General features: G+C 44.2%; 1 protein-coding gene and 1 pseudogene across 1 annotated transcript in view; both read left to right on the top strand.

Annotated features, from left to right (window-relative positions):
- Nucleotides 1–1,499: 1,499 nt before the first annotated feature.
- LOC139415403 (uncharacterized) lies at nt 1,500–4,872 on the top strand (annotated as a pseudogene).
- Nucleotides 4,873–9,883: 5,011 nt separating this feature from the next.
- Nucleotides 9,884–11,234, top strand: part of LOC139415063 (5'-nucleotidase domain-containing protein 1-like) — an 83,227-nt gene continuing 81,876 nt past the window's right edge. The window contains exons 1-3 of the mRNA XM_071162827.1: nt 9,884–10,015; nt 10,682–10,773; nt 11,026–11,097. Of these exons, the coding sequence (XP_071018928.1) occupies nt 9,923–10,015; nt 10,682–10,773; nt 11,026–11,097 (257 nt within the window). The 5' untranslated portion in view covers nt 9,884–9,922. The remainder of the gene's footprint in view (nt 10,016–10,681; nt 10,774–11,025; nt 11,098–11,234) is intronic.

Genomic DNA, 11,234 nt, shown 5'->3' with positions numbered 1-11,234 from the left:
AACCAGCCTCAGGATTTCAATGGCCAAAAGAGGCCCAGTGAAATGAATTATGACAATATATTTTTGAGTTATTTTCATGAAATAAACACATACACACAGTGATTTACTAGACATACATTGATGATTTAAAAAAGAAAAAGACTGCAAGGGGGCTTTAATTATCTAGCCTAACTAATTAAGGCTACAACTTTTTAAGAACTGCTTTACCTGTAGGCATTAAGCAAGACTTGATTAAATTCATCTTATTCAATGACTAAATTGAATAGGATGAATAGCTTTTATTAAAAATGTGATTATTTAATATTATAAATAACACTTTTAGGCAACTTGCATCTTTGGGTAGCCTTCCATATGGGGCGGCAGGGTAGCCTAGTGGTTAGAGCGTTAGAGCGTTGGACTAGTAACCGGAAGGTTTGCAACCTTGAGCTGACAAGGTACAAATCTGTCGTTCTGCCCCTGAACAGGCAGTTAACCCATTTGTGGGTCGTCATTGAAAATAAGAATTTGTTCTTAACTAACTTGCCTGGTTAAATAAAGGTAAAATAAATTTTAAAAAAATAAAAAAATATGCATGTTGTCAGTATGCTCTGGTGTCGTGCACGTGTGACCCCCATTTGAAATTCTCCACTCTTCGGCTAAAGCATGTACATTTATTACATGTACTACGGCACACCGGGAAGCCTCTGGCACAAACATTCTGCATCCTGCGCACCTACACCACTGATGCGGTTGATAAACAATATCAAACTATAGATACATAATTCATAGACTTGATTAACTAAAATTGTACAATATTGTCCGGTTGTTGGAGGATGCCTTTTGTAACATCCCACAGAGATAAATACAATGGCTATGTTCCAGAGTATCAACACGACTGCAGTCGACTGCTGACTGACTGATCAACAAATCACCTTGCATCATAAGTAACAACTCATTATTATTTTTAAATCAGTCAGTCAGTCACAATTTACCATTATACATTGCATTGTTGAGCCTCTCGAACACGGCCATTGCCATTGGAGGCTGCAGACTCGTCATTGATTTTGGGCGTGTTCAAGCAGATAACTTTTGTCAAGTCGGTGACTGTTAGTCGCCATCTTCCAAAGTGTGTTGCATTATGGGATAAAAATTGTCCAACTTGCGCCTACATGATGACTGTGAATCTTACAAGAACCATGTGATCAAAGGTCATAAAGTTGACTGCAGTTGACTGCAAATTTCTGCAGTTGCTCTTCATCAAATTCATCCTGCAGCCAGCGCAGGTTTATTTCGACATTACAAAGAAACACTTTAGAAACAATGGCAACACTACCATGTTGCATTGAGCCTTGGTGTTGGAAAACCACATCTGCGTCTGACTGTTGCAGATGCACCTCCCCAACGTTACGCTATAAACACACCGACTGCATCCTGGCATCAATGCTGCATAACATTTTGCGCAGATAGGCAACTATACTGATGCAGGTATCTTTTGCAGATGGTCGCATGCGGTTGGACACATGGAGAGAATCATGTTCGCAGTATCCTCAAAACCGTGTCTTTTTGACAACCTCTGACAGCTACAGGAACATAAACACAAAAAATGCTGCTTGAAGACAACTGTCCACGATAGTAGGATTGCCAGGTCAGTTTAGTAGTGAGCTTGTGCTAAATGTGGCTAGTTAGCTAGCTAACCTAGCTTATGTGTGTGTGTGTAATAAATAATATAAATTATGCTAGTTACTACCCCTGTTAACTTGCCCGAATAATCATGTTTGAAAGAGTGTGTGTATAAATAGTAATTGGTAGATGGTAGATACTACTGTACCACTGATAATTGTCAGATAACCGTGTGTGTACAGTAGGTGACATGTCCATGATAGCTATATAAAAACTATAGTTATGTTCGGTAATGGTTTGGCTTATCATGTTCATGTCTATGTAGAAGAAGACTGTAGGAGGAAGTAGAGAGGACTCAGGGACAGGTATCAGAGAGAGAGAGAAGGGCAGAGAAAGAGAAGATGTCTGGGTCAGCAGCTTCAGGCCAGCAGCCTTGGCGCATCTGCCACATTCTTTCTTTTCTGGATACATTTATTGTGCCTGGGGCATCGAGTGGCAATTTTAAAGCCAGACCCCTTACGTCATCCACAAGTGTTGTCGCCACTGGTGCATCAAGACCCTCTACGTCATTTACAAGTGAGACCACCGCCTCCACCGGTGCAGCGAGCCCCTCTATGTCATCTACTAGTGCGACCATCACCGGTGCAGCGAGACCCTCTATGTCATCTACTAGTGCGACCATCACCGGTGCAGCGAGACCCTCTATGTCATCTACTAGTGCGACCATCACCGGTGCAGCGAGACCCTCTATGTCATCTACTAGTGCGACCATCACCGGTGCAGCGAGACCCTCTATGTCATCTACTAGTGCGACCATCACCGGTGCAGCGAGACCCTCTATGTCATCTACTAGTGCGACCATCACCGGTGCAGCGAGACCCTCTATGTCATCTACTAGGGCGACCATCACCGGTGCAGCGAGACCCTCTATGTCATCTACTAGTGCGACCATCACGGTTCAGCGAGACCCTCTATGTCATCTACTAGTGCGACCATCACCGGTGCAGCGAGACCCTCTATGTCATCTACTAGTGCGACCATCACCGGTGCAGCGAGACCCTCTATGTCATCTACTAGTGCGACCATCACCGGTGCAGCGAGACCCTCTATGTCATCTACTAGTGCGACCATCACCGGTGCAGCGAGACCCTCTGTCATCTACTAGTGCGACCATCACCGGTGCAGCGAGCCCCTCTATGTCATCTACTAGTGCGACCATCACCGGTGCAGCGAGACCCTCTATGTCATCTACTAGTGCGACCATCACCGGTGCAGCGAGACCCTCTATGTCATCTACTAGTGCGACCATCACCGGTGCAGCGAGACCCTCTATGTCATCTACTAGTGCGACCATCACCGGTGCAGCGAGACCCTCTATGTCATCTACTAGTGCGACCATCACCGGTGCAGCGAGACCCTCTATGTCATCTACTAGTGCGACCATCACCGGTGCAGCGAGACCCTCTATGTCATCTACTAGGGCGACCATCACCGGTGCAGCGAGACCCTCTATGTCATCTACTAGTGCGACCATCACGGTTCAGCCAGACCCTCTATGTCATCTACTAGTACGACCATCACCAGTGCAGCGAGACCCTCTATGTCATCTACTAGTGCGACCATCACCAGTGCAGCGAGACCCTCTATGTCATCTACTAGTGCGACCATCACCGGTGCAGCGAGACCCTCTATAACGTCTACATCATCCACAAGTATGACCACCACCGGTGCAGCCATGGAAGATTATGAAATGGAGGAAGCACCTCTGGATCTATGACCACCTGAGATTATTATGACCCTCACGGAAGTGAACCCTGAGGACCTTAAACTGGATGTGGCCGTGGAGACAAACAAGGAGAGTAATGAGGATAGAAACATGGAGAATAACGAAGAGGTACAACGTCCCACCAGGTGCCATCGGCGGTACCAGCCCCGAGATCCACTCAACTAATTTCAGCAGAGGCTCCTCCAAGCCGTCGAGAGGGATGCAACCAATCCTGATGCTCACAGGAAGGATGAAGAGACCCTCTTTGCCATGAGCCTGGTGCCAACCCTGAAGAGGCTGCATCAGCAAAGAAAAGCAGCAGTCAAGGTTAAAATTCATCAGCTGCTTTTCGATTCCAAGTTCAATGGTATGTTTTTTTTTCTCCACACCACAGGTAGTGTCATAAGAATTGCAAAAGATGAAGTAGGTTATTTTTACAGTATACTCATGTCGGCCATGTCACGTAGGGTAGGCCAGAAGGCTATACTGGAAAACCTAACCTCTATCAAAATAGATGGCAGAGCTGCAAAAGTTATTCTGTGCAAGGGTGTTTATTTACACAATACTACCATCAAACGTATACCTTATGGGACAGCTAAACACACTGCTGCCCCATTCACAGCTCAATCCAAAATGGCCTCTCCATGAACTGAAAGAGAGGCTCCTTTTGTAGGGCTAGCCCCTCCCCTCAGAACAATTAACCCTAATTAATTAAGCAATTACTTCATCAAACCTACATTTTCCATTAACTAAACATACTAAAGGATATACATTGCAACATGTTTTTAAACAATATCACCACAAAACATTTACAACATTATATCACTACTGACAGTTTCTTTCAATATGCACATTGACATTAATGAGCCATTTGGGACAGGTACTACAAAGTCAGCCCAATTCCTTTTGCTCGGTTCCTTATCCAGCATACATGGAAGCTACAGAGATAGAGAGAGGAGCAGAACAAACAAACGCGCTCATCCACAACATAGATAAGTATAATACATATTACTTATATTAAATATGAACATTGACACAAGTGTGAAATGTATGTACTAAGACAGAGAAGTTAACTTGTGTGTCGACCCACATTGTTACCTTATCTGATAATGGAGCAGGGAGGAGTGATGAATGTGTGCGTGCGTTAAAGTACCAAATGCTGCCCGCGGCCAGTGACAGACTTCTACCTCACAGGCTAATTGGTATTTCAGATCAAAAGATTAATATGAGGCAAATATATAGCTGTTGTTTCTGGGTTAGAAAATATCCTAAAACAGTTTGCTGTCTAAATATTTGCCTCTCATATTCAACTTCTGATCTGAAATACAAATCCCATGAGTAAACAGCAAGAATTACCAACTTTAACACACTGTTCCACTATTTATGCCACTAAGTACACTTTACAAGCAGTATTTAGTTAACATAAATCTCACGTTTTATGGTGTTACATTATGTAATGCTTGTATGTGTTGTTTTTCTCTTCCCCTCCAGAGTTGGAGTCAATTTAGCTGACAAGCTCACAGGAAGGACAGGAAGAGGAGTTGTCTACTTTTTGTTTTGACCTTCTCCTCCAATGGGATTTTCCAACTGTCCTTATTCCACTTACTATGTCCTTGTTAGTAGTTTCTCAATACTTAGGACAGCATTCATTTTTAGTTGTACACAGATTGCAAGAAAATTGACTGAATTGAAACTGACACAAAGGAGAATTCAGATGCTCTTGTTTTTCTTTTACAAGACTAAAGGTGAAATGTGTGTTGACCTGTATTGTGGCTACACATTCACTTTTAGTTTTTTCAGACACACATGTCTCCTCCACTCCTCTCTGAACCTCAGATCTCCAATGCCCTGCCCTCTCTCTCTTTATGGCCATGTCCGAAGTTCCCCTACTATGTCTAGGCTTTATGAGTATTCCCTGTATCTGTCTGCAGTTGTGCCAAAAATACATGCTCTTGTTGTTCTCTTACGGATTATAGGCTACACATTATTTTTTGTATTTTTACATGCACACACCTTTACTCCCAAATTTCACTTAAATATAACTTCCAAATGAAAAGAGACAAGGAGACGTAAAATAATTTGGGGAAAAATGCTATTTTATGGACAACGGTAGATGGTTCTTAAAATAACCTTAGTGTTAGGGGGTTCTAAAAAGAGCTGTTTCACACTGCCATGGGACTTCACCTGCTGGTGATGACAAGTAGGTGGTCACCTGGAGTGCCTGTCTGGGGGCATGTTGGCACCTGCCCTGGTGACATCAGGTAAGTGACCATTTGGCGTGCCCATCTCCATCCGGAGTGGCTCCTGGAATGACCTCCGCAGGTAGTTGTGGAGAACACATGTGGCCTTCACGCAGGCATCGATGTTTGAGGGGCTGAGACCAAGCACTCTCCGATGCATTCTTCACCGGGCTGCCAGAATCCCAAAGGCGCATTTAACAACTAACCTTGCCCTGGATAATTGTTAAAGATCCTTACAGGTTTTGGCAATGGCAGCTGGCGTCCTGTCTCATGAGGTTGGGTCTCAAGGGAAGGCCTTGTCACCGACGAGGGAGTGGAATCTCCAATGTGCCATCCTGAAGTGCCTGGCCAAAGGCAGAGTCCCACCATCACTTCCCGTAAGCACCAACATCGATTGGCACAGAAACAGTAGAAGGCAGCTACCTAATTCCAACATGGTGTAACAGTCAGAAGCTAGCCAGCTAACTAGCTAGTAGCTAGTAGTCAGTTGACCACTGCTAGCGGTCATCACCGTTAACTCGGACATCAACCAGCCTCAACCCGGTCAATTCCTGCCAGTCTGCACAGATGTGGTTGACTGCTTTTTCTCTACCACATCTCCGGATTCCTACCGTAAGCTCTGAACCTTTACACCGGATCATCGCTGCTAGCAAGCTGCTATCGGAGTGGCTACTCCTGGATAATGTCTCTGTCCCGACGCAAGCACTAGTTAGCCTGGAGCTAGCCTCGAGCTTAAACCATCTCCCAGCTAGTAGCAGAGATCCATTGGCCATTTCCTGGGCTACAATACCTCTTTTGCCAATTGGCCTGGGCTCCTTCACTGCCGACACAGAGTCCCGCCGATCCATCACGACTGGTCTGCTGACGTAACGGTCCGAGGGGGTTTCTACAGGCTCTTCCGTTGCGACGTCGCCCAGAGGCCCATCTGCTAGCCCCGGCCTGCTAGCTGTCTGAATCGCCGTGTCTCCAGCTCGCCTAGCTATTCATTGGACCCTATGATCACTCGGCTACACATGCCTTTCCCTAATGTCAATATGCCTTGTCTACTGCTGTATTGGTTATTGATTGTCTTATTTTAAAGGGGGAGACACTCTAGACCCAAACTGTTATAGACCTATATCCATCCTGCCCTGCCTTTCTAAAATCTTTGAAAGCCAAGTTAACAAACAGATCACCGTCCATTTCGAATCCTGTCATACCTTCTCCACTATGCAATCTGGTTTCCGAGCTGGTCAAGGGTGCACCTCAGCCTAAGGTCTTAAAAAATATCATAACCGCCATCGATAAAAGACAGTACTGTGCAGCCGTCTTCATGGACCTGGCCAAGGCTTTCGACTCTGTCAATCACTGCATTCTTATCGGCAGACTCAATAGCCTAGGCGTCTCAAATGACTGCCTCGCCTGGTTCACCAACTACTTCTCAGATAGAATTCAGTGTGTCAAATTAAGGGCGTGTTGTCCTTGACCTCTGGCAGTCTCTATGGGTGTGCCACAGAGTTCAGTTCTCGGGCCGACTCTTTTCTCTATATATATCAATGATGCCGCTCTTGCTGGTGTTGATTCTCTGATCCACCTCTATGCAGACGACACCATTCTGTATACATCTGGCCCCTCTTTGGACACTGTGCTAACAAACCCCCAAACGAGCTTCAACGCCATACAACACTCCTTCTGTGGCCTCCAACTGCTTTTAAATGCTAGTAAAACTAAGTGCATGCTCTTCAACCGATTGCTGCCCGCACCCTCCCGCCCGACTAGCATCACTACTCTGGACGGTTCTGACTTAGAATATGTGGACAACTACAAATACCTAGGTGTCTGGTTAGACTGTAAACTCTCCTTCCAGACTCACATGAAGCATCTCCAATCCAAAGTTAAATCTAGAATCGGTTTCCTATTTTGCAACAAAGCCTCCTTCACTCATGCTCCGAAACATACCCTCGTAAAACTGACTATCCTACTGATCCTTAACTTTGGCAATGTCATTTACAAAATAGCCTCCAACACTCTACTCAGACTACATCCAGTTTGCTATCACAGTGCCATCCATTTTGTCACCAAAGCCCCATACACTACCCACCACTGCGACCTCAATGCTCTCGTTGGGTGGCCCTCACTACATATTCGTCGCCAAACCCACTGGCTCCAGGTCATCTATAAGTATTTTCTAAGTAAAGCCCCACCTTATCTCAGCTCACTGGACACCATAGCAACACCCACCCGTAGCATGTGCTCCAGCAGGTATATTTCACTGGTCATCTCCAAAGCCAACACTTCCTTTGGCCGCCTTTCCTTCCAGTTCTCTGCTGTCAATGACTGGAACGAATTGCAAAAATCACTGAAGCTGGAGTCTTATATCTCCCTCTCTAACTTTAAGCATCAGCTATCTCATCCCCATATTATTACTTACCCTCTTGCTCTTTTTCACCCCAGTATCTCTACTTGCACATCATCATCTGGACATTTATCACTTCAGTGTTAATGCTAAATTGTAATTATTTCGCCTCTGGCCTATTGCCTTACCTCCCTACTCTTCTACATTTGCACACACTGTACATAGATTTTTATATTGTGTTATTGACTGTACGTTTGTTTGTGTAACTTTTTGTCGCACTGCTTTTGCTTTATCTTGACCAGGTCGCAGTTGTAAATGAGAACTTGTTCTCAACTGGCCTACCTGGTTAAAAAAGGTCAAATAATACTTTAAAAAAATCTACAACAGCACAACTGAATATTTATTTTTTGTAATTTAATGGGGCAAGTCACTTAAGAACAAATTCTTATTTACAATGACGGCCTAGGAACAGTGGGTTAACGGCTTTGTTCAGGGGCAGAAGACAGATTTTTACCTTGTCAGCTCGGGGATTCAATCTAGCAACCTTTTGGTTACTGGCCCAACGCTCTAACCACTAGGCTACCTGCCGCCCGCAATATGTACCCTTGCGAACCCGAGCACGGTGGAGCCTGGACTACTACATGTTTCCCGGCAATGGAGCCAAGACAGTTGTGGAAATTCCACCTCTCCAGGAACTCGGCAACAATGGCCCTCCAGTCTTCCTCCTTGGGGACAGGCATGTATTCACCTACAAGACAGTCCCAAATGGTTTGTGCCACAGAGGGGACAATGCCTGCCACCGTGGACCATCCAACTCCAAAGCTGAATCTGATGGTCCTGTAGGAGTCCCCTGTCACCAAGAATCTGAAATATAATTCAAAAGAATTATCAATATTGTCTGTAACTTAATATTCCACCCACATATTCTATCTACTCATATACCTACCTCATTACAGTTTATGCTCTACTAATTATATTGTAATACTCATCAACCATCATTAACAATGCCTTGAAACAGTACAAATCAGTCTGACTATCAATAAATTGTAGCCCAGGCCAACTCTACTTGTAGAAAAAAAAGGTGCTGTCTAGAACCTAAAAGGGTTATCCGGCTGTCCCCATAGGAGAACCCTTTGAAGAACCCTTTTTGGTTCCAGGTAGAACCCTATTCCATGTATAACCTTTCCCCCAAAGGTGTCTATCTCTATAATAACAGCTCCAACCATCTGGAGCAGGTGATCGAACTCGCTTCGGTCCAGACTAAAGTAAGAAAAAATAGTCAAAGCTCTTGAATGAGACGGTGGAACTCCCCTGCATGCTTTCGGGACTTCAACCATCTCTGGACCCACACAGACCTGCGCTTTCGGTGGGGCTGGTCCCGGCCCAACAGTGCGATCAAAACCATCTTCCTCAACGTTGGTCTCATTGTTGAAAGAGCCTACTCTCTGCTATCTTGACTATTTATTATTGCATTTCGCTCCAAAACTATGCATTTTGGAGGGAAATTATATTATAGGCTCTCACAATACATTTGTGGATGTCTTCGAATAAATAATATGTATGTTGCTTGGCAAATAAATTAATAAAATATGTAAAGAAATTACGCAATCAAACTGTTTTTATTATGTAATCCCACATTTATTTACTGGATATGTGTACAACAAAAATTCAACATTCACATTTTGCTACTTTCTGTCAAGTCTACGCATACAATTTGATGCATACATTCCATGTATCGAACGTATGACCCACACAGAACACACTGCAACGCAACGCTGCAAGGCAAACGCAGCGTTCCATTGGAAATTAAAGCACTTCTGGTGTCCAAAACGCAAAAATACAGTCGGTGTGTTCGAAGCGTACTCATCGGCTTTCGCCTGCAGTCGGTTGCTTCAGCCTAACCACGCAAACGAGCCCATTGATTGACAGTAGTGTGCAGGAGTGCACAGGGCAACATCCTTGTTTTCCAGCATTTTCGTTAAAATGAGCGAATATTTTTCCCTTTCAGATTGTGATGTCATTGGTTTTGATTTGGACCACACACTCTGTCGGTACCATTTGAAAGAGACCTCCAGGGTGAGTTTATTTGTAGCTCACGAGCTAAAGCTAACGTTGCGTGCTGTTCTTCGCATTTCTAACAGCACGATACAGTAACAATGTAGCCGGCAATTGCTACCAAGTAGCCTAATGATTGCATGCAACATCACCATCCTTTCCAACTCGCAGTGTCAAGTCAGACATTCACGGTTCGCTGCATTTCATCAATAGCTACTACTCGTAATGTATTACGAAACGAATGGAATATAAAATACTTCCTACATGGTGTTCATATGCTAAACGTTGCAGTCGTATTGCACGCGCCAAAACCTAAAACGATATTGTTGTAGTGCAGGGGAGTCTTTCTCTTTTGCAACATGAAATAGCTAACATGACATGTATAAGCAATATGCTAGCAACAACAGATTAGCCAGCAGGCCCTTAAGGTGTCTGGTATGAGTCACGTCTGTGTGACATCTGACTGCCAGCTGCAGAAAACCAATGGCATCCTCTGTGTGGAACGTAAATGACATTGAAGCCATGACTTTACAAATAGGTTTAATGCATACGAGGCAGCTCCATCGTGGTAGCTGTCAGTACAGTACAGTGTATATGTATTGTACAGTAATACATGTTCAGTGTCACTGAATGTTCACCCCACCTGTGGATAGATTATAACAGTGACCCTTTTGTGCCTCTCTGCAGCTGATCTATGAGAGCTTTACCAGGTATCTGGTGGAGCATAAAGACTATGACAAGGACCTTCTCACACTGACCCCTGCTACCTGGGATTTCTGGTGAGTCACTAGCAGCAGCAGAATGACTGAATACAATCATCCCTTCCTCTCTATGCTGTCATGAGTAATGACCGTGGTGTGCCCTTGTAAATTCAGACTACCCCATTTTCAGGTTGGATAAAGGGCACTTTTTAAGCAAAAAGGAAGATGCTGAATAATGCTCACAGATTCTTATTGCCTAGCATAGGACATGGATCAACATGCATTTTCTTTGGCAATGACCACTATGAAATGTCTATTCTGTATGTCCAGTTTCAAGGGCTTAGTGGTAGACCTTGAGGATGGAAACTTGGTTAAATTGGCGGAAGATGGAACTGTCTTACGGTAGGTTTACAGTTAATGATACAGTTAAATGCATGCCGTGATATTGGTTTCTGTTAATATTGATAGGAAAAATGCCTGTTTTGAAGTGTTGGTACAGTATGAATGTACAGTATTTGGGCATGCATGTCTTTTTGTTA

This window comes from Oncorhynchus clarkii, chromosome 8 (genome assembly GCF_045791955.1).
Source record: "Oncorhynchus clarkii lewisi isolate Uvic-CL-2024 chromosome 8, UVic_Ocla_1.0, whole genome shotgun sequence".
NCBI classification, from domain to species: Eukaryota; Metazoa; Chordata; class Actinopteri; order Salmoniformes; family Salmonidae; genus Oncorhynchus; species Oncorhynchus clarkii.
This window is presented reverse-complemented; position numbering and strand designations above follow the sequence as displayed.